Source organism: Solanum verrucosum, unplaced genomic scaffold, assembly GCF_900185275.1.
Source record: "Solanum verrucosum unplaced genomic scaffold, falcon-dt-bn FXZP01000026.1, whole genome shotgun sequence".
NCBI classification, from domain to species: domain Eukaryota; kingdom Viridiplantae; phylum Streptophyta; class Magnoliopsida; order Solanales; family Solanaceae; genus Solanum; species Solanum verrucosum.
Window position 1 is genome coordinate 2,123,787 of NW_026020285.1, and position 26,395 is coordinate 2,150,181.

Consider the following 26,395-nt stretch of genomic DNA (forward strand, 5'->3'; position numbering starts at 1 on the left):
TTTTAATTAATTATTCTATTTATTTCAAAATACGTGATAGATAGAAGTGTATAAAAAGATTTATCTATTTTCTTTTATTGTAGACTTATAGTTATAGAGTTGCTTTCGGAATAGAATAAAGATAGATACAACATTTGATATGAATCTATAAATAAATGTCCAATGTTATTTTTATATGTAAATATCAATTTCATATATGAGATGGACATTGCATCCAACTTTATTTATTTGATGCATCAATTTGTTCCGATCAATCTGAATCATTTCTATATTTTATAATTTGAATTACGATATTTTTTGTTTTCGATATGAATATCAATATTTTTTAGAGGAATCTAATCAATAAAGCAAAAGTGATAGATACAAGCATATTCAAAAAATCACATAGAATTTTTTTTGTAATTTGAATATATCCATTTAAAAAGTATACACTCTTAAAAAAGTAAAGGGATTTTCTTTCACTTGCCGTTAGTCAGATATCTTTAAAAAAAAATTATGTAAAATTTTATTTATTTAAACAAGGATAAAATTGGAAGAAAAAAACAAAAATCTTCTTCAATTATGAACCACTATTTTGAAGTAAAATGAAAAAATTAAAGTACAACTTATTTAAAAATGAATGAAATACTTAAATAGTAAATAAATCTTAATAAATTCTAAGCTACCTCTCAAATTAACTAGTAAGTAACTAATGGCTATTTCTTTTGATTAAGAAGTGAGATTTAGAGCCCATTTCACTTAACTTTTAAAAAATAGTTTTTTAAAAATAATTTTTAAAAAATCAAATTTGAATAATTTTCAAGTTAAAAATATAAAATAGGGAAATATTAATTTTTAACTTTTAACTTTTTTTAAGTCATTTTAAATTTATTTTTAATTTTGTCAAATGCTCCCAAAAATTAAAAATAACTTAAAATTAAATTTTGACCAATTTTTAAGCCAATTTAAACAATGATAAGGGGTATTTTGAAAATTTTGAATTGACATAATACATAAACACGACCCTTAACTTGGCTTCAACAGACAACTATGTGTCACGACCCGATTTCTCAAGTCATGATGGCACCTACTATAACCCACCAGCAGGTAAGCCAACCCGGAACAACAAGTAATGGGTATGAGGGTAGAAACTAAACAAGAGTAGGCAAATAACAATATAAACAGGCAGAAGCAAACCAAAACATATATACAAATAAAGATCCCTCCCAGAACTTAGAAGTCACTAGTACAGAGCTACTACAAAATGAGTACAAGTCCCAAAAGTGGACAACAGAGATTGGACTGTCTCGGAAGGTAAAAGAAAAGTCTATATATACAGATGGAGACTGAAATAGTACAAAACGTCGTGTGCTCACTCCCATCTCCGGATCAGTCTGCTCCAAGCTCGATCAACGTTGGCTACTAGTGCCCGGACCTGCATCACGAAACAGAAGCAGAGCGTAGCATGAGTACCAAAACAACAGGTACCAGTAGGCATCATAGGCCGACTAAACTTGAAAAGTAAAGGCAGTATGAAAAGAAGGAATAACACAAACCGAAGTCAAGAACGAAAATCTAACTAACAATGGAATGCACACGAGTGTAGAAAGAACTAATTGAAGCAATCTATAAGCTAACTACACCTAACTGGACCCCCATAAGCCCAGAAGGTACACTTGTGCGCAAGTTAAATAAAAACCCAAACGGACCCCCATAAGCCCGACGGGTACACAGACTAACTATCACTAAAGAGAATTGCATATGAGAACCCAATAACGGAGAACACGAATCAGAACCTCAACACCACGACGTTATCCTCGAAAAACCACTCAAGATAGCCTCAAAAATCACTGAAATCGGACCTAGAATGGCTGAGAAAACAAGTCTCAAAATTTTCCAAAATCAAGCTCATAAAAAGGGTCGTGGCAGCAGGTATTTTATGAAAATTACCTAAAACGGGGACCCCAAATCACTATCTGAGCTCACCAACGCGTTCCTTGCGAAAAACCTCACAAAATGAACCTTTGAATCACTGAATTTGGACTTGAAATGAGAGAGTTGTGAGGGTTTGAAGTTTGAGAAATGTTGCTGATTTTCTACATTTATAGCATATTTTCTGCAATAATTTCCAAAACTAAAAAAACTCCGACGGGGCGCTCCGAACTCGTTCAGAACCCCGTGCACTCAAACGAAATATGCAACCATACTAAATTTGATATTCTGGACTCAATGGCACAATCAAAATTTTCATACGAGGTAATCTTGACAAAAAAGTGGGTCCCACACCCAAATGTCATTTTAAGTCAAAAACTACAAAAGAGTTCCGAAAAAATATCGAAAACCTCGAGACACAAAAGAAAGGTCAATCTAGACCAAACTTGACATTATAGAGCTAACCGCACTAACGGAATTTTTATCCGAGCGCGTTTACTCAGAATGTTGACCAAAGTCAAACTTAGGCTTAAACTTAAAGTTAAAACGCCTAATCGCACCGACTCACACTGAAAACCTCGGGAGTCATGTCGACCATTCTACTAGCTTAAAATGACCTTTCCAGAGCTGATGGAATCGTCAGAATTGGATTCCGATGTCATCTTCTCGAATTTTTGATCGAAAATGATCGTTCAAGGTTCATAAGCTCCAAAACACTAAAACTCACATTATAACCAAACGAACGACCAGGTGACCGAACTGTCAGTCCCAGCAAGTCATAAATGACTTGGGATCGCTACAGGAATGCTCTAAATGACACACAGAAGGCAAGATACAGAAATGACCAGGAGGGTCATTACACTATCCACTACTAAAAAGGACTTTCGTCCTCGAAAGTAAGAATAAGGATATACCTGAAGTATCGAATAAGCTGGGGAACTGCTCTCGCATCTCCTGCTTGGTCTCCTAGGTAGCCTCCTCGACTGGACGGTGTCTCCAACGGACCTTAACAACAGGGATGGCTCTCGACCGCAACTGTCTGACATCTCTGACTAGAATGACAACCAACTCCTCTATAAAGGTCAGACGATCATCCAACTCAACCGAATCATACTGGAGCACATGAGACTCATTTGGAACATACCGTCGCAGCATCGAAACATGAAACACTGGGTGGATAACCGATAGTGCTGGAGGTAAAGCTAACTCATAGGCAACCTCGCCAATTGCTCTCAAAATCTCAAAAGGGCCTATATACCTGGGGCTAAGCTTGCCCCGCCTCCCAAATCTCATCACGCCCTTCATGGGAGATACTCGAAGAAATACCCGATCACCAATTGCAAACCTCAACGGCCGACGCCTATGATCCGCGTAACCCTGATGTCTACTCTGAGCCGTCCTAAGCCTATCCTGAATCACCCGCACCTGATCCAAGGCCTCCTGAAGCAAATTTGTACCACGCGGCCTAGGCTCTGTAGACTCAAACCAACCAACTGGAAAGCGACAACGCCTACCATATAAGGCCTCAAACGGGGACATCTGAATACTAGAGTGGTAGCTGTTGTGTACGCAAACTCCGCCAAAGGCAGGAACGGGTCCCACTGACCTCCAAAATCCATAACACAGGCCCGCAACATATCCTCAAGGATCTGAATAGTACTCTCTGAATGACCATCCGTCTGTGGGTGAAATGATGTGCTAAGGTGGACACGGGTGCCCAACTCCTCCTGAAAAGCCCTCCAAAAGCTGGAAGTGAACTGTGAACCCCGGTCTGAAATGATAGAAACATGCACGCCATGAAGACGGACCACCTCCCTAATGTAGATACGAGCCAACCTCTCGGCACTGAAAGTAGTATGAACAGGAAGGAAGTGTGCTGACTTGGTCAATCGATCCACGATTACCCAAATGTTGTCAACACCTCTAGAAGTCTGAGGCAACCCCACAACGAAGTCCATAGTGATACACTCCCACTTCCACTCCGGAATGGGTAATCTCTGGAACTCGCCACCAGGCCTCAAATGCTCAGCCTTCACCTGCCCGGATGGATGGAGTATCTGGAATCATGGGCCTCGCTCAAGATCAACTGAATCAAACCCCCAGCTCTCGGAACACACAACCGGCCATCGAATCTCAAAACCCCATCCGAATCTAAGGTAGCCTATTTAGCATCACCTACAAACACCCTATCTCTGAGTGCCACCAAAGACTCATCCTCAAATTGACAACCACAGATCCTATCTAGCAAAGACGACTGAACTCCCAAATAGGCTAACACCTGCCTGGAATCTGAAATATCAAGACTGATCATCCCGTTAACTAAGGACTGGATGTCCAAAGCCAACGGTCGCTCCGAAACAGAAAGGAAGGCTAGACTACCCATACTCCCCGCCTTCCGGCTCAAGGCGTCCGCTACTACATTCGCCTTGCCTGGATGGTAGAGAATAGAGAGGTCATAGTCCTTCAGGAGCTCAATCCAACGACGTTGCCTCGAATTAAGGTCTCTTTGACTCATAAGATACTGGAGGCTCCGGTGATCAATATAGATCTCACAACGAACCCCATATAGATAGTGCCTCCAAATCTTAAGCGCAAAAACTACCGCCGCCAGCTCCAAATCATGGGTGGGGTAGTTGCGTTCATGGATCTTAAGCTGCCTCGACGCATAAGCTATAACCCGACCCTGCTGCATCAAAACACAACCCAAACCAACGCTGGATGCGTCACAATAAACCGTGAAACCCTCGCCCTTAACTGTAAGAGTCAATATATGAGCGATGGTCAATAACTCCTTAAGCCTCAAAAAGCTCGCCTCACACTCCTCTGACCAAACAAAGGGAACATAAACACGAGTCAATCGAGTCAACGGGGCTGCAATAGTAGAAAAGCCCTTAATGAAGCGTCTGTAGTAACTCGCTAACCCGACGAAGCTACGAACCTCAGTAACAGAAGTGGGCCTATCCCAATCACGTATAGCCTTAATCTTCACCGGATCAACCCCAATACCATTCTTGGACAACACGTGCCCCAAGAATGCTACAGACTCAAGCCAAAACTCGCACTTTGAGAACTTGTCATAAAGCCGATGATCTCTCAAAGTCTGGAGCACTATCCTCAAATGTTGTTCATGCTCACTCCGGCTCCGCGAATATACCAGTATGTCATCAATGAAGACGATAACAAATAAATCAAGGTATGGCCTGAACACACGTGTCATCAAGTCCATGAAGGCAGCAGGGGGATTAGTCAACCCAAATGACATCACCAAGAACTCATAATGGCCATAATGGGTCCTAAATGCAGTCTTAGGGATGTCTGCTGCACTAATCCTCAGCTGATGGTACCCGGACCTCAAATCAATCTTAGAAAACATGGTGGCACCCTGAAGTTGATCAAACAAATCATCAATACGAGGCATGGGGTAACGGTTCTTCACCGTCACTTTGTTCAGCTGCCTGTAGTCAATGCACATCCTCATAGTCCCCTTCTTCTTCACAAACAGAACAAGAGCACCCCAAGGCGACACACTCGGACGGATGAACCCTTTACCTAAGAGATCCTCTAACTGCACATTGAGCTCCCTGAGCTCTGCAGGAGCCATCCGGTAAGGCGGAATAGAAATAAGACGAGTGTCGAGTTCCAAATCTATGGAAAAATCAGTCCCGATCTGGGGGTAAGCCAGGTAGGTCTGTAGGGAACACAAATACAAACTCTCTAACCACAAGAACTGAGTCAACTGAAGGGCCCTCCCTACTCACATCTCGCACATAGGCTAAATAAGCTAAACACCCAGAAGCAACCAACCGCCTAGCTCGCATAAAAGAGATGATCCCCGTCGGTGTGTGACTATAAGCACCCTGCCACAACACTGGGAGAATGCCATGCATCACTAAGATAAAGGGATAACCAGTCCATGCCCAGAATCACATCGAAATTAACCATATCTAGAAAAATAAGATCAACTCTAGTATCATAACCTTGGATAGTCACTAAGCAAGATCGCAATACCTGATCCACTACTAAGGACTCACCCACCGGGGTCGAAACATGAATCGGCTCTACCAAAGGCTCAGACCTCATACCCAATCGGGGAGCAAATTAAACAGATACATGTGAGAATGTGGACCCGGGATCAAATAATATTGTAGCAGGCTGATGGCATAATAAAAGTGTACTTGTAATGACATCGTCAGATGCCTCAGGCGCCGCCCTCGCCGGGGCTGCATAGAAATGGCCCTGAGCACCTCTGCCCGATGCATCTGATCTACTACCTAACCTGCCTCCCCGAGCTCTGCCTCTGGTACCCTGTCGGCTATCTCGACGATCCTGGCCCTGACAACCACCTCTAAATGGAGGGGGCACTGCTGAAATTGGTCTAGGTGCAAGGGGAGCTGGTACAATCGCCCCTCGCCTTCGTCGGGGGCACCCTCTGGACCAATGGTCAAGTGCACCGCACTCAAAACACCTCAAAACTGAACGCCCTGAAGTAACCCGACCGAGGTAGGAAGGGAGGGAATCTGATCCCCTCGAACTCTGGCCCGTACTAGGACCACTCTGCTGATGCTGGCCTCCCTCAGAATTAGGTAATGCTGCCTGAATAGGTCGACTGGACTGACCCTGCTGGAACCCCTGGCGGGGCCTATCATAGGAGTCCCACCCTCTAGTTTGGGACCCGCTGTAGCTGCCCTGGTAGCATGCCCTCTTATCGCTGCCCCATTGGGCCTCGCGATGAATATGCTTCATGGATCGGGCATGGTTGACTACATCAAGAAATAAACGGCAGGCCGAAACTAAATGCTCTGTGTCGACCCTCAGACTGTACCGCAACCCACGTACAAAACAACGAACTCTCTCCTCCTCTGTGGGTAGGATCATGGTAGCATGTCGAGACAACTCATGGAATCTCGTCTCGTACTCTGAGACAGTCATAGGGCCCTGTTCCAATCTGGAGAACTAATCACGAAGCCTATCCCTGATGCTCCGTGGCATGAATCGGGCCAAGAAAGCCTCTGAGAACTCACTCCAAGATACATGAGGCGATCCAGCTGGTCTGGACTCTCGATACGAGCGCCATCACTGCCTGGCTGGCCCACGAAACTGATAAGCGGTGAAGTCGGCTCCTCTCGACTCCAAGAGGCCTAATGACTGTAGCTGCTCCTGACAAGTGAGCTGGAACTCGTGGGCATCCTCCCCAATCGCCCCTGAGAATATCGACGGTGCCAACCTCTGGAATACCCCGAGCATCTTCTGCTCGTGGAGTGGCATCTCCCCGTCCTTTAAGTCTGACACGACAGCCACATGAACTGGTGGCGGCTGAACCTCTAGTGCCGCTGCAGCAGGCTGACCCTGTGGCGCTGGAGATGGTGCTGGGGCTGGTGCCTCTCGCATCTCCCCAATAGCTACTAGTATCTGAGTCAGCAGAGCATGAAGATCAGGAGCTGTAGCTGCAGTTGGTGCAGGTGGTGGTTGGGGAGGTATATATGCTGCCTGAGACTCCTTCTCCCTTTCTCGGGCTGGTGCTGCGGCTTTGCCTTGACCTCGGGGTCGGCGTCTACTCCAAGCTGAGGCTCTGCCTGCAGGCCCGGGTGCGCTACCCCTGGCCGCGCCACCGAGCGAGCGAGCCATCCCGCGAAAGAGTGAAATAAGTGAGATTTCCAGAAACCAATAAGACACACGCTGCACGAAAGCGAAACAAATAGGAAATTTTCCTAAGGACATCCTGTAGCCTCCCAAAGATAAGTTACAGACCTCTCCGCACCGATCCGCAGGACTCTACTAGACGTTAGCTCTCTACAAGTGAGACCGATAAACCTGGGTCTCTGATACCAACTTGTCACGACCCAATTTCTCAAGTCATGATGGCACATAAAATAACCCACCAGCAGGTAAGCCAACCCGTAACCTGGAACAACAAGTAATGGGTCTGAGGGTAGAAACTAAACAAGAGTAGGCAAATAACAATATAAACAGGAAGAAGCAAACCAAAACATATATACAAATAAAGATCCCTCCCAGAACTTAGAAGTCACTAGTACAGAGCTACTACAAAATGAGTACAAGTCCTAAAGTGGACAACAGAGATTGGACTGTCTCGAAAGGTAAAAGACAAGGCTATATATACATATGGAGACTGAAATAGTACAAAACGCCGTGTGCTCACGCCTGTCTCCGGATCAGTCTGCTCTAAGCTCGATCAACGCTGGCTACTAGTGCCCGGACCTGTATCACAAAATAGATGCAAAGTGTAGCATGAGTACCAAAACAACAGGTACCCAGTAGGCATCATAGGCTGACTGAACTTGAAAAGTAAAGGCAGTATGAAAAGAGGGAATAACACAAACCGAAGTCAAGAACGAAAATCTAACTAACAATGGAATGCACACGAGTGTAGAAAGAACTAACTGAAGCTATCTATAAGCTAACTACACCTAACTGGACCCCATAAGCCCAGAAGGTACACTTGTGCACAAGTTAAATAAAAACCCGAACGGACCCTCATAAGCCCGACGAGTACACAGAATAACTATAACTAAAGAGAATTGCATATGAGAACCCAAGAACGGAGAACACGAATCAGAACCTCAACCCCAATTTGTAAAATCTGACAGTACGGAGGCCGGACCTCGAACCGGATGCTCACCAGAAGTACCCAAGTAACCAATCACAAGTATCAAGTATTTGAGGCCGGAACTCTAACCGGATGCTCTATATAAGTATCTGGGCAATAGAGGCCGAAACTCTAACCGGATGCTCTATATAAGTATCTGGGTAATAGAGGCCGGAACTCTAACTAGATGCTCTATAAAGGTGCCAATGTAGCTGCTGAAAGAGTCCAAATCGATCTATTCTCATAAATGTCTGTGGATCGCCGTCCACACCTAGCCAATCAATGTAAGTCCTTGGAACCGAATCGAAAATCAAATTCAAATCGCGAAGCAGAACTAGTGTCGTCGACGTAACTCTTGAAGCTGTAACATCGGGGAAATAAGGATAACTATCATCGGAGCAAACATATCACCTAGCTAAGGCCCAAACTATTAGGCTTAAGTCTGCTACACCAATCTACAGGGATCTAAACCGGCTGAGCGGCGTTGGGGCAAAACTAAGGCCTATCGGATCTGAATCATGTATTTCTAAGGCAAACCCTAATCAAACCTAAACTAAGGCCCAAATGCTTCAACAAATAGTCATCGAGCATACAAGTACTCCACATAGCAAAGATAGACAATTAATAACACAAAACATGCTCACAGTTCCTCGATAATTCCTGAAATAGGCCGAAAACATGATTTCTAAACACCTATGCATGATTCATTCACTATCAACCCAAATCCCAACTAATCAACATGCATTCACACTCTCAAGCTCAATCTAAGAAAGAGAAACCGTAGCCTACCTGTAGGCCGATCACATGCGCTCCAAAATCACTTCTCCGGAGCTTTCCCTTTCCGAACGTCCTCGAAATGTTGTCCCGCTATCAAAAATAGAGTCACAACATTATTACGGTCGTTTAGACACCAAAATCACAATAAACAGAGACGGACCAATTTCGGGGTCAAAACGGGGAAAGTGGGACCCACACTAGATCCGGAATTAACCCCAAAAGTGGGTCCTAACCGGTTCCCCCAGCTCATGTCCCAAAATGGGACACAATTCGGGGCTCGGAAACAACACAATATCAACATGCAACCAAAACCCAAATTTTCTCAAAAACTAGAAATGGGACAACAGTTGAATCAGTATATTTACCAGAAACTGGAGGTCTACAGTGAAATGTGACAACACCACGACGTTCTCCTCGAAAAACCACTCAATATAGCCTAAAAATTCACTGAAATCGAACCTAGAATGGCTGAGAAAACAAGTCTCAAAATTTTCCAAAATCAAGCTCATAAAAATGGTCGTGGCAGCAGGTATTTTACGAAAATCACCTCAAACGGGGACCCCAAATCACTATCTGAGCTCACCAACGCGTTCCTTGCGAAAAACCTCACAAAATAAACGTTTGAATCACTGAATTTGGACTTGAAATGAGAGAGTTGTGAGGGATTGAAGTTTGGGAAATGTTGCTGATTTTCTGCATTTATAGCAGATTTTTTGCAATAATTTTCAAAACTAAAAAAACTCCGACGAGGCGCTCCGAACTCGTTCGAAACCCCGTGCACGCAAACGAGATATGCAACCATACTAAATTTGATATTCCGAACTCAATGGCACAGTCAAAATTTCCATACGAAGTCATCTTGACAAAAAAGTGGGTCCCACACCCAAATGTCATTTTAAGTCAAAAACTACAAAAGAGCTCGGAAAAAATATCGAAAACCTCGAGACACAAAAGAAAGGTCAATTTAGACCAAACTTGACATTCTGGAGCTAACCGCGCTAAACAAAATTTTCATCCGAGCGCGTTTACTCAGAATGTTGACCAAAGTCAAACTTAGGCTTAAACTTAAAGTTAAAACGCCTAATCGCACCGCTTCACACTGAAAACCTCGGGAGTCATGCCGACCATGCTACTAGCCTAAAATGACCCTTCCGGAGCTGATGGAATCGTCAAAATTGGATTCCGATGTCATCTTCTTGAACTTTTGATCGAAAATGATCGTTCAAGGTTCATAAGCTCCAAAACACTAAAACTCACACCATAACAAAACGAACGACCATGTGACCGAACTGTCAGTCCAGCAAGTCATAAATGACTTGGGGTCGCTACAGGACACACAGAAGGCAAGATACAGAAATGACCAGGAGGGTCATTACACTATGCCCTCCAACTTTGAGTGTGCACAAGTAGACACTTAAACTTGTATAAAATTGAACAAGTAGACACACGTGTCCTACATGGCATAAATCATAATACATGTAGGACGCCACGTAGGACACAAAATTGTCATGTAGGGCGAATGTATATTTATTCAATTTTATACAAGTTTAAGTGTCTATTTGTGTACAACCAAAATTAAGGGTCATAATTATCAGCGAACGTCAAGTTAAGGGTCTTGCAACCTTACACCTCAAATAGGATACACCTGTCATATACGTGTCACCATAAAGTTATTTATTTAAGTTTCTTTGTGTTCAAAACTTTTAATTAAAGAGTTATTTTCTCTCACATTAATCTTCACTAATAGTATAAGTTGTATTAAGTTTCAATAATTTTTTCTTCGTTTCAATGCAATCAGTTACTCACTTGTAGGGTTGTTCATGATTATGGTTAAAAGAATCAAACTAAATCGCAATTCGAATCAAATTGATTTAAATTTTGATATTTGGTTTGGTTTGATTAGGTTTGGTTTTAAATTTTGGAAATCGATACTATTTGATTTGATTTTGATTTTACTAAAAAAATAACAACAAAAATAACTAAACCGAACCGATAAATTAGATATATAAGTTTTATAATTATTTATATATTATATACATAAATAAAATATAAATATTTTGTTAAATTTTGATTAACTTAAGTATTTAACTTTACCATTTTCTCAAGTCTAACACTTAAATTTTAGCTTAACCATTACAATTCTTGGTCGAAGTCCATCAAAATTCATACTTTAGTTTTTACCTACCCTACATCACATAAGATAGTCACACTTTCTCTTAATTGAATCACTTTGTTCGTGGAATGATAACTTTAGTATTGCTTAATTGAACCGACAGTAGCTTTCTTGTGGATTGTTCATGTACTAATTTGTGTTTATCGAGATATGTATGCCCTCAAAAAATTTATTACTTTCAAATTGAAAAAATCAGAAAAACTGAACCAAACCGAACCAAACCAACAATAACCAAATCGGTGGTTTTTATTTGTTTGGTTTTAGAAATTTAAAAAACCGACTAGATTGGTTTGGTTTTAACCAATAACCGATCCAAACCAAACCACGAGCACCCCTACTCCTCCGATCCCATATTAGTTGATCATTTTACTAAATATCGTGTTTTCATATTAGTTGTCCACCTTATTAAATTAAGAAAACATTAATTAATTTTTTTCTATATTATCTTTGCAATTAATTTTTTTTTTGAAAGTGTTCACATTTGTTTGTAAAAATCTCAAGAAGTTTTTAAAAAGGTAAATTAGTAAACTTATCTTCTTATTTATGATTTCTTAATATACATGTAAAAAATAAAATAATCAATTAATATAGAACGGAGGGAGTTATTAATAAGACTCTGATGCTAATTTTTATGTTCTCTGAAAATTTCTTCTTAGTAATATCAGATTTGTACATGCATGTTCGAAAATAAATTATTATATACATATTTTTTATACCTGAATTCAAAGCTATTTGTTTTTGTTGTAATTAAATTGAATGTTAAGGCCTCATTTCTTTTTATTAAGATTAAGATATTTGAATTTGAATTTTCATCAGAATATTAAGATATATATTAAGATTTAGAGATCTGAGTTTGTAAGATGTTGCATTAAGATTTGATTATTAAATAGTTTAGATTGTTTGTTTTCTCGAAATCTGAATATATAATTTTTTTCTTCATTTAAAAAATAACAAATATTTTAAGTATAAAATAGATCTAATATTATATCTATAAAATATTTTAAAAATTTTATATGATAATTGACAATTGTGATGATTAACGATGGTGATTGTATGAGTCAATTTGAGATGATGTTGACTAATGATAGTGATTGTGGATAGTAGTTTATGGTATAATGGCTAACAGTAGTGATTAACTATAGTTGTTGTTGTTGGCGACTAATAATTAGTAGTGAAATGATATTGATATCTAATGGTTGTATATTGTGATGAATGATGACAACGGTTAGCGATATACAATGTTGACTTAATTGTGGTAATTATTGATAGTAATTAGTGGATGTAGTAGCAATGGTTGATGGTACAATTGCAAATGATGGCTAATAGTGATGAAAATTGATTTTGGTGATTGACGGTAGTGGTTGTGATTGGGGTGAGGATGGTAAGTGGTGGTGAATAGTTATGGTTGAAATGATGGTTATACATGGTGGGTGAAAGAAGATTGAGTAGCGGTAACAATCATATTTGTAAGAAATTCTTAAATAGACATCTTAATAATGTTAAAACTTTGTTATAGATCTTAATAATTCAGACTCATTAAGTGATTGTAAAATAAGAAAAACAAACGCACTAAATCATTAAGATTCAGACCTTGAAAATAAACAAACTTGATAACTATGATCTGAACCATGCAGATTTAGACCTCTATTAAGCGTAAACAAATGAAACCTTAATTTCTTTTCCTCTTAAATCTGTGACGAATTTTACCTTCAATTGTAAGGTGATTTTTTTTTTACCTTGTTGATTGGTCAATGATCTTTTCAAAAAAATAAAAATAAATATCATGTTGGAGTGTTTGAGTTCTTGATCTTGCAATCAAAAGGTAATCAATTGGGAAAGAGAAATTTGCACATTGAAGACATTATTTGTCAAATCTGTTTCGAAAATAAAATTATTTAAGAATTTGAAAAATGCAAAAAAGAGAATCCCCTTGAATGTTTTTAGCATACAAAATTTCTCTATTACAAATTTACAATTTATATCCATCGAATTATTTAAAGTTTTTGATGAGAAACATTATAACAACATTATCAGAGTGGCGCAGCGGAAGCGTGGTGGGCCCATAACCCACAGGTCCCAGGATCGAAACCTGGCTCTGATACTTTCTTTATTTTTTATTTAAACTTAGCATTTTTTATTTTTTTTCCAACTATGTTTTTTTTTTAAAAATAAATAAATTTGTAAACAAAAATTTGAACTTGCGTTCAAATCAAGCTGTTGCAGTTTATTTTTTCTTGTTTTAAATAATTTTTTTTTTTTGAATTTGGCGTTAAAAGCAAGCATTATCGTTGAAGAATTCATTGCAGTATAGTATATATTTTCTGGGTTTGTCTAGTTCTTTCTACTTACTACTATAATATTTTATATTTATATATTACATAGAATTTTTCTTGGGTAAAAGTTAGAATTTTGAATATGGCTGGTGATTCTACTGCTGATCGTTCTCTCTTCGGTGGCGCTGTTTCCACTACTTTCCCTATCCGTTTCCAGGTTTTTTTTCCTTTTCAAAATGATAATTTTATATGATTTTGCAATTTTTTCATATTAATTAAGGGTTTTGCTTCGATTTCATTCGTTTTGCAGGATGTTAGTAATGTTCGTCAAGTTCCTGATCATCAGGTTTGTTGAGCCAACCTTTGTTTTATCTGTAAATTAGTATAGTTGAATTTTTAAGTATGGTGGTTTAAGGGCACACAGATTGGAAACAAGGTAGCTCAATAGAAAAAGTAATATGTACTGTGTAGTGTTTTATTAGAATTCTGGAACCCCTAATACAAAATGGCTTAGTGGTTTTTTTTTTATAGAGAAATAATAGGGAGTAGCTTTTTGTAGAATTTACCCTTTTGTGGTAGTTTCACATTACTGGGTCAGAAACTCTGATGTTTGTGTACTGCTAGTGAGAATCTCTGTACTTTCTGTGATTTGTGGATTGTCAAGCCTATCTTATTGTTGTCTTGCTCGGTTGTGGTTCTGCTTTTGGTCCCATGTCTTTGGAGCTAGATGAGCCTTAACGGCAAGACATGGGTCTCGGAATCTTCCCCGAAGTGGGTTGCACTCATTTGTCATGTACCCGAGGTGTTATTCAGTGCTCCTTACTGTGGACTGCAGTAACCTGTTATCTATGTTTCTTTTCTCTCCAAAAATGTTGTCGTACGCTTGTACCTGTGTTGGATCTCCAAAAATGCACTACTTCTGGAGAATCGGGGTGACATTTTTGAAAAAACCGATCAACATAGTGTGTTATTGCTCGCCATGTGTTGCCGCATCAGTCCTCCACATACTTGAGACCGTGTTCCCCTATACATGATACAACCTCATTTGCAATTTCCTTTGTAAAAGTTCAGTCTTGGATGAAATTTCTGGGATTATTTTATTTTTGATTGTGTTACATCCTTTTGTTCAGATTTGCTTTGTTTTATTTGTTTAAGTTATACGAGGTTTGTTGCCTTTGTTCTTGGTTACCTTTGATTGAATAGGAAAAGTACACCTGTATTGTTATTTATAAAAGTTCAATCTTGGAAGAGAAAATGGATTTTTTTATTATTTTGGATAGTGTCTCATTATTTTTTTCTAATCTTCTGTTTGAATTTGTTTTTACTTTGATTGTTTGAATGCAGGAGGTGTTTGTGGACCCTGAGCGCGATGAGAGTTTGATAATTGAGCTTCTGGATCTGAAGATGGATGTAGCAGACAGTGGAAGTGCCACTTGGTTTATTCAAGACCTTGCCAATGAACAAGAGGCTGAGGGAACTACAGTAAGCTCTTCTCCTATCTTCAGAGAAGATCAACTGTTTTGGGATTACATAATTTTTGTTCTCTTCGTTTCTGTTTGATTAACATTTTATATGCTTTTCGAGATAGTGAATATGTAGGGAGATGACCACATGCCAACGACTACCATTCTTTGACTTGTTCATATGGACTGTTGTTATTTATTTGTTACCTTTTTTTCTCAATACTTTCTTTGGATCTCTCAAATAATTCAAAATTGAGCATAACGGGTACAAATAATTTATGTATCCAACCCAATTAGTTTTGGACTGAGGCACTGACTGAACAAATAGTTCTCCAAGGGTTTTACCCAAACGAAAAAGTTTTAAATGGAACACGGAGGCACTGCAAAACTGAACGAGCTAGATGGGACCTAATTTGTATCAGGTGTTTGGTATTAAAAACTATTGCGACTCTTGTTCCTGATTCAAAACCCAGCTACCTTGTGTTTCTCAAGTTTTAGGTGTGAATTCTCATGCGCTACTCAGGCATTTTGGTAATCCGTTTAAATACTGATCACAGAGGGTAGAGTGACTTTTTTTCCCCTTTGAAATGGTAAGCAGGGCAGAGTAAAATGGAATTTGTCTTCTTTTTCCCATTAACTGGTCCTAGCAAAACCAGGAAGGAAGCTTACATAAGAAAAAGACCATTACTTCCTTGGGATAGAAAGAATGAATTGCAACCAGACATAAGGGTTGAAGGATCAACATTTGGCTTTTTCGTTGGGCATTGCTTCCTGGAGTGCTCTATTTGATTTGCTGGTCTGGAGATCTCCAACGTCATCTTTCTCGTTTTCATACGTCCCAAGTGAATAATGCATCTTTCCCAGAGCTTAAGCTAATGATTGATCCAAACTGAATTGTCTATCCAATGCTGCTAGTCAGCTTTGTAGTGCTGGTAGTAAATCAATGGATTTCCTCCATATATCACTGTTTAGTTCTCTGTTTTAATTTCAGTTTTTTCAAATGAATTTATGATTTCCGGTATTATCTCTTTGAGCTTGGTTAAAGTAGTTCAGTACTCTGACAACTCTCGGAGTTTTTCTTCAAGGTCCAGTATTGCATTGCAAAATAATTGTTCTTGTATTTACACACTCATATAAATGGGAATTCTTTTACATGAAATGTGAGATATTGAACTTGTTCATTTCTCTGAAGCTTGCAGTTTGCTTATTGGTTAAGCCCAGGTTAGGTTACACATCTCAGATATTATCTTGTTGATTTTTTTCGGTTTATATCTACAGATCACTGAGCAGTCAGCAGTGTTTGAGGCCCCTGAATTGTGCTATAGAAACATGCCTTCTGTCATCACCACCGCTGTTGGTCAAATGGTATGTTAGTGTTATTTTAGAAGTGCTTATGTATGATCTCAACTTCAATTGGTATCTTATTTCTATGGATCTTCATGTGTATGACATTGTTTCGATGGCAACAAAAGCTGTTTTAGTGTTTAAAGAAAATGCTGTTTTCATCTGTCATCATGGGGAAGTTATCATGAAGGTCATATACCATTAGGGAGAAGCATCGTTTTTGCTTAATGACTAGTTAGCATCTCTAGAAATCCTAAGAACTTCCATTCTCTTACACCACGATTATCAAAAAGAAAAAAAAAAGAAGGAACGTTCATTCTCTTTACAGTAAATTCCATAGTTTGTGCTCCTGTATGAAACAAGTTTTAGAATTTGTAGTTTTCTTCACAAAGTTGGCAGATCCATTGTCTAATTTTTGATAGATATGGCACTCTCAAGAGGGGAGCATTGCCAAGTCCATATAACTATATAAGGAGACAAGTTGCCATCCCCAATACCAATATGTGATAACGATTTTCTGAAAGTTATGACTCATGGCCTTGATGACTTGAATTTGCTTTGAATATAACAGACAGATGAGATTGGTCCCTATATCAACTCCACAGTTTGGCCATCTTCTCTATATTTTTTACATGTAGTATATTCATCAAGTGACCTGGCAAGATGCACATGAATTTTTTTGTTGGATTAGGAACTTAGTATGGTGCTCCTCTATAATGTTATTCGACAATGTTCTGAAATGCATGTTCTCAGAAGAGGATTTATAGTTCTCTAGCCACATACTTTCCTCTCCTTTTACTTTTAATAGGTAGATATTTTCGTAAAGGAAAGTTATCTTCCTTATTCCTTCACATTTGCATGAATTTTTTTTTCTGGAAAAATGAAAGTAGATGTGAAGATTGTTAGTTCTCCCAACACACAAACTTTCACCTAGGATGAGAGTCATCGACATAAAAGCCAGCAAGTTGTAAAATTTCATAAATTTCTTTAATTAGTTGGTAAAATTTATCATTTCATGTTGTCAAGCTAATCCTGATCAACCATATTCAATTCATAGGCAGTTGCTAAGGGAAGACAAGGGAGGGAAGCACAGAACTTGGTTAAGGTAAGTGTGTACATTCCCTTTCCACCCCATCACACCTTCCCCGATGCAGTTTTAACTGCAAGATGAGATCTGATCGTGTCCCATTCAGGTGTACCTGGCAAACATTCGCCTTAAGGAAGTTGGGACTGATGTACTGATAACTGCATATGAGCCTCTAGTAATTAAGTAAGTTTGGACGTTAACTCGGTTTACTCCTGCTGTTCCTAAAGCTATAAATTAGCTTGCTGTCTTAACATTTTCTTTGTTTACCTTTGTGATTGTAGCCCCTTGAGTGAGAGTGCTACCGCAGTCGGGGCAGGCATTGCTGTACCTGCTGCACAGTCTGGAGTTATGCCAATGGCTGAAGTTTTTAAACTTGCAGTCTCTAATTTCAAAGTGCACAACTGGAGTCTCTTTGGTTCTGCTGCTGCTTGAGTTGCAGTTACACACTGGTTGATTATTGGTCCATTTTCGAAGAGCCCGATTTTTTTTTTTCGTATTCAATTAGTTGCTTAGATGGTTCCTGTTTTAGTAGACTGAGGGATATAGAAAGTGCAGTATTTCTACTTTTTGTTCTGAATTTGGTGTATAATATTCTGTAATCTCTTTGCTTTCCTTGGTTAAGTTAATGAGTAAAGTATACACTTCACTACAAAAGGCTTGAAGTTATAGTATAACTAGTGACCGTATCCGCGCGAACTATATGGAATATTTATAAGATAATAATGTGTAATATTTATATTTAATGTTAGTATCAAATATATAGATAATATTAATATTTCTCTTCATCTGCAATATCATACGTTTTTTCATTTTTTTTAAACATATAAAATATAATGTATTTTTTTGTATATGTATATAGTAGAACAAAATATTCATCGTGGTGAAGTAAATGGAATAAGAGGTCATATGTTGAAATAACAATATATTGTATCACGTTGTAAATATTTTATATGTTTCAACTTCCTCTATCTTTTGTAGGAGTACTAAGATTTCTATAATAACTTTGATTTCGTAAAAACAAAATTGAAATTTTTGTTGTCTTTATTATTACATTTGTATATTATAATTTTCTAAACATTAATTAAATATTATTAAGAATTATGAAAAATGAAACATACAATAGTTATGAATAATATTTAATATTAGAAGTTACAAATAAGATGAAGAGACACGAGTTATAAATAATTTAAATGTATAATTTTATTAGACATTAAATGTATTACTAATTACACATTGATTTTATTTGTAAAATAAATAAATAAAAATAAGGGGTGAAAATACAAAAAATGAACAAAGAAAATATAATAATCGGTGACTGCATAAAATTTATAAATACATTTCAAACCAAAAAGGATGGCGAAGAAAACAGATTGTTACATACACAAAAAAAAATGGCATCATGAAACTAATATTTTATTTTTCAATAACATTTTTTGCAAGTATAATAAAAATGAAACTCCTAATCATCATAGTTTGTTGTTGTTGTTGAAATGTGACAATTATATTAATTTTGCTTCATAACAAAGAAAAAGTAGAATAGTAAAGGATCAAATGATTGGTGTTGACAATACATTTAGCTAAATTATTTATACAAACCAAAATTTTAAAAATTCTAGCAAAAGTAACTAAGTTACTAATACAAGTCTAAGTGGAAAAAAAAATCTAGCAAAAATAAGAGATAAGTGGTTAAAACACACCTAAGCTATGCCTTTTTTTTGAGTTTCATACCCAAACTATTGAAAGTGTGAGAAACACACCTAAACTATTACACTTTAGTTTGAAAAACACACCTCTGTGCTGACTGGACCAAATGTGTGTGTACACACTCTTTTGCGCGCGTGTGGCCTTGATTTTCGTCCACATGGCATCTTCTTTTTAAAAAAATAAAGAGATAAGTGGTTAAAACACACCTAAACTATACATTTTTTTTGAGTTTCATACCCAAACTATTGAAAGTGTGAGAAACATACCTAAACTATTTCACTTTAGTTTGAAAAACACACCTCAAATAAAATATGATAGTGTGTGTATTACACTCTCTCAATTATTATTTTTTAAATGCCACATAGATTGCCACATGGAAACAAATTCCACCATGTCAAAAGATTAAAGTTTAACCTTCAACGTGTAGAAGCATCTTTCTCTGTTTCTCAGCTGAGTCTCTTTGGTGTGTGAAAATTTTGAGTAAAATTAGGGTTTTAACGATTAATTCACAAATTCATCATGGTTTGAAGGTTAGTTACTCATTTGTCAAAAAATGTTAGGGTTCTTATTTTTGTCTCAAAATATTAATGATTTTGTATAATTTTTTAGGTTTTGATTCATACCATCTGAAAAGAGTTGAAAGGAGAAGAAATTGACTACATAAGGTACTCTTTCTTTACTCCTGAACTTAATTTTCGTACTGGTGGCAATTTTTAGTTACTGATTTCATGAACAATAGTTGGCTTATTAAACTTTGCATATTTCAATTGTTCTAAGGTAATGGGCACTAAGTACGTAAATTTGAGGTTTCACATCGGTGGTATATTTGTGAGTGAGGTAGGACCTACTTATATTGGGGGGGGCGGGGGGAAAGAATATGCGTTCAATGTTGATATAAACCATTTGTCTATTCCAGAAGTGAATGACTATTGCAGGGATTTTGGGGTTACCAATATAGAAAAAATATATATTGGAGCTGCTCAAGTTGGCAATTTGGTAGAATTGGTTAAATATAGGGATTTGTTGGTCTTAGCCAATTTGTTGGTTGCTGGGGGTACTATGGACATTTATATCTGCCATAAAGGGGAAGTTTTTATCAAAACAACACATGTGACCAATGAGTCTTTTGAGACCACATGCAATGAATTTGATAGACCTAATAAAGAATCTACCAACAAAGTTGGTGAAGGTCTCAATGCACCTTTAGGGAAAGAAATAACATTTATTGATGGTAGAGATCAAATTGTCGGGGTCCAACAATCAAATCTAATAGAAAATGGCAGCAGAAACACAAATGAAGTTGAAGATGAATTTAAGTTTTCTAGTGAAGATGAATATTCGGAGGAAGATGAAGTAGAAACTATTGTGCATAGTGATGCTGAAAGTGATGAGAATGTTGACTTTTCTAGTGACGAGGATGGTTATGGGACTGATATTCATGAAGAGCTGAGCATAGTTAAGAAGGATTTGAAGAAACAAAAGAGCCAAGGAAAAAAAAATTGCTGAGTGTTTTTTGGGAGAAGTTGGCATAGATCCTGGTTTTAAAGACATTGATAAACCCAAGAAAAATTTAACTGGTAAGCTAGTAGGTGATGAGCCTTTTTACGACAGTTCTGATGCCGATAGTTTTGAAAGTGAAAGTGAGGGGGAAATAGATGTTGAAAGATATGATATTTTAAGGGCAAGAAAGAAGGACAAAAGGGTCTCATATAATCCAACATGGAAAAAAGTTGTGTGGCAACTTAATATGGTATTTGAAAATGTGAAAAAATTCAGAGAAGCTTTGAGCAAGTATGCAATTGAGAGAGGTTGTCAACTGGATAAGATCCACAATGATCAAAGAAGGGTCAGAGTAAAATGCAAAGCTAATGACTGTCCTTGGATACTTTATGCAAACAAAGATTTCAAATCTTCTGATTTCATTATAAAAACCTACAATCCTAGACATAAGTGTTATAGGACCAATATCAACACAATGTGCAACTCTAAGTTTTTGGCTAAGTACTATAAAAGTAGAATTGTTTCTCAACCTTGCATAAAAGGATGGGAAATACAAGATTTGGTTAGGACAGACATGGGATTGTATGTTGGTAAGTTCGTGTGTTTGAAGGCCAAAAAAATGGTGTTGAAAAAGATAATGGGTGATCATGTTGCTGAGTTTAGTAGAATCTATGACTACAGAGATATGCTTCTTGAATAAAATCCAGGAAGCACTTGTGTGGTGAAAGTGACAAATTGTGATGATGGAAAAAAATTCTTTCATTCCTTTCATATTTGTTTTTCAGCTTTGAAAAAAGGATTCATTGAGGGTTGTAGAAATTGCATTGGGTTAGATGGTTGCTTTTTGAAGGGAATATCTAAAGGCCAGCTACTTGTTGCTATTGCAAAGGATGGGAATAATCAGATGTTCCCAATAGCATGGGCTGTTGTTGGAACTGAAAGTAGAGAAACTTGGACTTGGTTTTTGAGAATCTTGAAATCTGATTTGGACATTAATGATGAAGGAGAAGGATTGACTATCATAAGTGATATGCAAAAGGTACGATTTTTAGCCTCTGGTTTCAACTTTTTTAGCCAATATTAGCTGCTATTTTCAGCTTTTTTAGCTACTAATTTTACAAGTTTTAGTTAATGTGTTTTAAGTAATTTTAACTACTAATTTAAGCTCTTTTTTAACCTCTGTTTCATCTCTAATAATCCAATTTTAAGTACTGATTTCATGATTTTTTTAGCTGATGTGTTATAAGTAGTTTTTAACTATTGATTTCAGCATTTTGTAAGGACCTTTTGATAGTCCATAACAACATTCTATCTTGTCCACAAAATTACAAACTCTAGCGGTACTTTGTTATTCAACTTGTTTAGCTATTATTATTTTTTTTGCTACTATTTTCATCCCTTTTAGCTTTAGTTGTTAAGTGATTTTAGTCTTAGTTGTGCGTATTCTTCACTTTTGATGCCACACTTGTATTGGATTAACAAAAAATATATTATTTTTGGCTAATTCAACATGCCCTCATTGACATTTTTGAAGAGTCCAAGCAACATATATTTTAGTTATTGTTTTGAGTGGTACATAAGTTTTTCAGGGATTATATTTAGCTGTTCAGGAGTTGCTTCCAGAATGTGAACAAAGAATGTGTGCAAGACATATACTTGCAAACTGGTCAAAAAACTGGAAAGGTGTTGAGGAAAGAAAGAGGTTTTAGGCTTGTGCTAGATCAACATTTGAAGCTGAACTCAGGAAGAACTTGGATAAATTAGCACAATTAGGCAAATATATTTCTAATGACTTGGCAAACTTCAATCCTAATAGATGGTCCAAAGCACAGTTTAGGACATCCTCAAAATGTGACAGTGTGGATAACAATATGCTGAAAGTTTTAATGCTTGGGTGTTGGGTGCTAGGCACAAGACTATCATCAGTATGCTTGAAGAAATAAGGAAAAAGGTAATTAATAGATTCACTAAAGTGACAACATTTGTAAATAGTTGGACTCATGACATATCTCCAATGGCAATGTTGGTGCTAACTACAAATGTGAAGAAGTCAATGAGGGTGGAAATTAGTTGGAATGGTGACATTGGGTATGAAGTGAAAGATAGTCCATATATACATATGGTTGACCTAATTCAAGGAACTTGCACTTGTAGAAGTTGGGGATTGAAAGGGATTCCTTGTGCACATGCAATAGCAGTTATACATCACGATGAAGCTAATCTCCTTGACTCGATTTGTAAGTAGTACAAAAAAGAAACCTACCTTAAAGCTTATAAACATTTTTTACAACCAGTAACAAACATGAAGATGTGGCCCGAGACATCGAATTCAAAAGTTGAGCCACCTCCTGTTAGGAAAATGCTGGGAAGGCCTGGTAAAAAAAGAAAGAAGGAGCTTGGAGAGGTACCAAGTTCTGGAAAGCTTCCAAAGAGGGGAAAAACCATGAGTTGCTCCGCTTGTAAGTCTAAAGGTCACAATATAAGAACATGTCCAAACAAACCTCCAGCCACTTCAGAGGTACATTTGATTTCTATTAACGTTTATTTATAGTGTATTAATACCGTTAACACTTTCAAAATTATTCTTTGCATAGGGTATTACTACATCACAAGCATCTGCCGGTAGTAAAAGAAGTGGCAAGAAAAAATCTCACCCCACTCAAGCAGTACAACAATCTCAATCTTCTGAACCATCTCAAGCAATAGTGCAAAGTGACAGTGGTAATAGAAAAGGTGCAAATAATGCATTTAAGAGTCCAAGAGTAGTGAGTCATGGAGTATTTGTGAGCAAAGATGGTTTTATTTGTGTCGAGGTAAAAACGAGAGTTAATAAGCTTATATTCTTGATTAAACTTCTTAAAAATAATTTAACAACTCTTTATTACTTTACAACAAGGAAGATCTATTAGTAGGGTAATCAAGAGTGGAGCACAAGAGAAACTGATAAGTTCAGCTATTGTCACCGGTGACCTTGGGTATGCACCAAGTAAAGGTCTTAAATGGAAGGGGAAAATTGCTATCACAGGAAGACAACTTCAACATAAAAGTGTTTTGCTTAGATAGAAGAACATCAAGTCACAAACTTCATCACAAGGTGCAGCAAGAACTGAAGGTGTTTAGGGATGATGTGGCTGATTTTTCATGTGGCTCGAACTATTTTTAAGTCGCATATTTTGGTTGTGAATAGGACGATATCGACTTTTAGTTGTGAACTTTGATGTTACTAAATACGGTGACTGATTTGCAGTCCAAGTAGTTATTGTAAGCTACTAAACATGGTGACTGATTTTTATGTGGTTCGAACTGTTCTTAAGTCGTGTATTTTGGTTGTGAATAGGATGGTGTCGAATTTTGGTTGTGAATAGGATGATATACTGATTTGCAGCCCAAGTAATTTAATATCGTTGTAGGTTGCTCGGCAAATTGAAGCATTACTTGATTTCAGTGTTTCTATACTATACAAACTAGAGCCGATCAATTTTTTACTTCGAGCTACTAAAAATGCTTTGGTGACTTCTGTCCTTAGCTGCTCATAGTTGTTTAAATAATCGTAATCAGAAAATGATAGATGAAGTAGTCTGTAAAAAGCGACAATTCAATAGAAAGAAAATATGCTCTATTTGGTGGCATAATGATACCACAAATATAGTCTAACCAGTTATTAAACAAAAAAAAATAAATAGAATCTGATGTCATGGACAATTACTCACCCCTCAAATTTTAAAGCTACCAAAGGGCGTCGTGGATTCCTTGTATGGCATCATTGATATACAAATATCAGTCCCTTTTGAGCGAGCTTAAGCAACTAGTGTAACATATAATTTAAGGTGTGTTTCTCAAATTTATGAATGATAGTTTAGGTGTGTTTTCTCACTCTCCTAATAGTTTAGGTGGGAAAGTAGTCAAACAATTTTATAGTTTAGGTGTGTTTTGATATTTTATTTTTGAGATAAGTGGTTAAAACACACCTAAACTATGCCTTTTTTTGAGTTTCAAACCCAAACTATTGAAAGTGTGAGAAACACACCTAAACTATTACACTTTAGTTTGAAAAACACACCTTTGTGCTGACTGGACCAAATGTGTGTGTACACACTCTTTTGCGCGCGTGTGGCCTTGATTTTTGTCCACATGGCTTCTTCTTTTTCAAAAAATAAAATAAAAGACTGTGGAAAGGATCATGTTGCTAAGTGTATTACTTGTAGTAAATGTAAAATAACAAAGAAACCTTTTAAGTCTGTTGAAAGGATATCCACACTTTTGGAGTTAATCCATACTGATATTTGTGAGATGGATTGTTTATCACGTCATGGAAAGAGATATTTTATCACTTTCATTGACGATTACTCAAGGTATACATATGTCTTTCCATTAAAAACAAAAGATGAGGCATTTGAGACTTTTAAAACATATAAAGCAGAAGTTGAAAATAAATTGAGTTTGAAGATTAAATCAATTAGATCTGACAGAGGTGAAGAATATTTAAAATAAGATTTTATTGATTTTTGTGAAAAAAAGGCATTGAGAAATAATTGACTATGTCTTATACACCACAACAAAATGGTGTAGCAGAAAGAAAAAATAGAGCTTTCATTGAAATGGTTAACTCTATGCTTTATGGTACTGGTATCACTGAAAATTTGCGGACTGAAGCCTTATTTTCTGCATGTCATATTTTGAATCGAATTCCTTCCAAGAAACACGATTCATCTCCGTATGAACTTTGAAAAAATCGAAAGCCAAATATAAATTATTTTAAAGTATGGAGTTGTTTGGCTCATGTTAGATTACTAGATCAACATTTGACTAAGATTGGCTATAGAGGAGTAGATTGTGTATTTGTTGGTTATTCACAAACCAGTAAGGCTTATAGATTTTTGAATCTTAGACCCCAAGCCCTCACACAATTATTGAATCGTTGCATGCTAACTTTTTTGAGCATATATTTTCTAAGTAAAAAGAACCTTTGGAACAAGATACAAGTTCTTCTATATCTCCTCTTAAAAGGAAAATAGTTGAGCCTTTGGAAAAAAGTCAATCAAGACGGAGTGCAAGATCAGCCAAACCAAGAGACTTTGGACCTAATTTTCCAGTCTATTTAGTTGAAAAGGATTCTGAAAGTTATGCTGAAGCAATGTCTTCATATGATGCTCCTTTTTGGCATGAAGCTATTGATGATGAAATGCACTCTATTATGTCAAATAATACATGGATTTTATCAGACCTCCCTCCTAGATGTAAGTCTATTAGTTGTAGATGGATCTTCAGAAAGAAATTGAAATCTGATGGTACCGTAGATAAGTACAAAGCTTGCTTGGTAGCAAAAGCTTTTACTCAATTGAAAGATATTAATTATTTTGATACCTTTGCACCTGTAGCTTGAATGACTTCTATCCGACGCTTGATTGCTTTAGCTGCAATTCTTAGTCTGATAATACATCAAATGGATGTGAAAACTACATTTCTGAATAGAGATCTAGATGAAGAAGTTTACATGAAACAACCAGAAGGATTTGTTGTTCCTGGTCAAGAACACAAAGTTTGTAACCTTCTTAA

At 37.2% G+C, this 26,395-nt stretch overlaps 2 protein-coding genes, 1 long non-coding RNA gene, 1 other non-coding gene and 1 pseudogene across 4 annotated transcripts; 4 read left to right on the forward strand and 1 right to left on the reverse strand.

The window, feature by feature from the left end:
- Positions 1-1,929: 1,929 nt before the first annotated feature.
- Positions 1,930-10,153, reverse strand: LOC125834293 (uncharacterized; annotated as a pseudogene).
- A 3,344-nt stretch (positions 10,154-13,497) lies between these two features.
- Positions 13,498-13,569, forward strand: TRNAM-CAU (transfer RNA methionine (anticodon CAU)). Its single transcript has one exon. It is a non-coding gene; the product is annotated as a tRNA-Met (tRNA).
- A 288-nt stretch (positions 13,570-13,857) lies between these two features.
- On the forward strand, positions 13,858-18,289 carry LOC125834238 (uncharacterized). Its single transcript, XM_049513407.1, has 7 exons — positions 13,858-13,958; positions 14,052-14,087; positions 15,086-15,223; positions 16,483-16,569; positions 17,606-17,653; positions 17,742-17,818; positions 17,917-18,289. The coding sequence occupies exons 1-7, from the start codon at positions 13,884-13,886 to the stop codon at positions 18,065-18,067; spliced, it is 612 nt and encodes a 203-aa protein (XP_049369364.1). The 5' UTR covers positions 13,858-13,883; the 3' UTR covers positions 18,068-18,289.
- Positions 18,290-19,766: 1,477 nt separating this feature from the next.
- Positions 19,767-22,573, forward strand: LOC125834243 (uncharacterized). The gene is made up of 4 exons (XR_007443343.1): positions 19,767-19,869; positions 19,949-20,004; positions 21,625-21,878; positions 22,429-22,573. It is a non-coding gene; the product is annotated as an uncharacterized LOC125834243 (long non-coding RNA).
- A 709-nt stretch (positions 22,574-23,282) lies between these two features.
- Positions 23,283-24,061, forward strand: LOC125834244 (uncharacterized). Its single transcript, XM_049513412.1, has 3 exons — positions 23,283-23,357; positions 23,434-23,650; positions 23,730-24,061. Exons 1-3 carry the CDS (start codon positions 23,283-23,285, stop codon positions 23,900-23,902), a joined length of 465 nt encoding a protein of 154 aa, XP_049369369.1. The 3' UTR covers positions 23,903-24,061.
- The last annotated feature ends 2,334 nt before the right edge of the window (positions 24,062-26,395 follow it).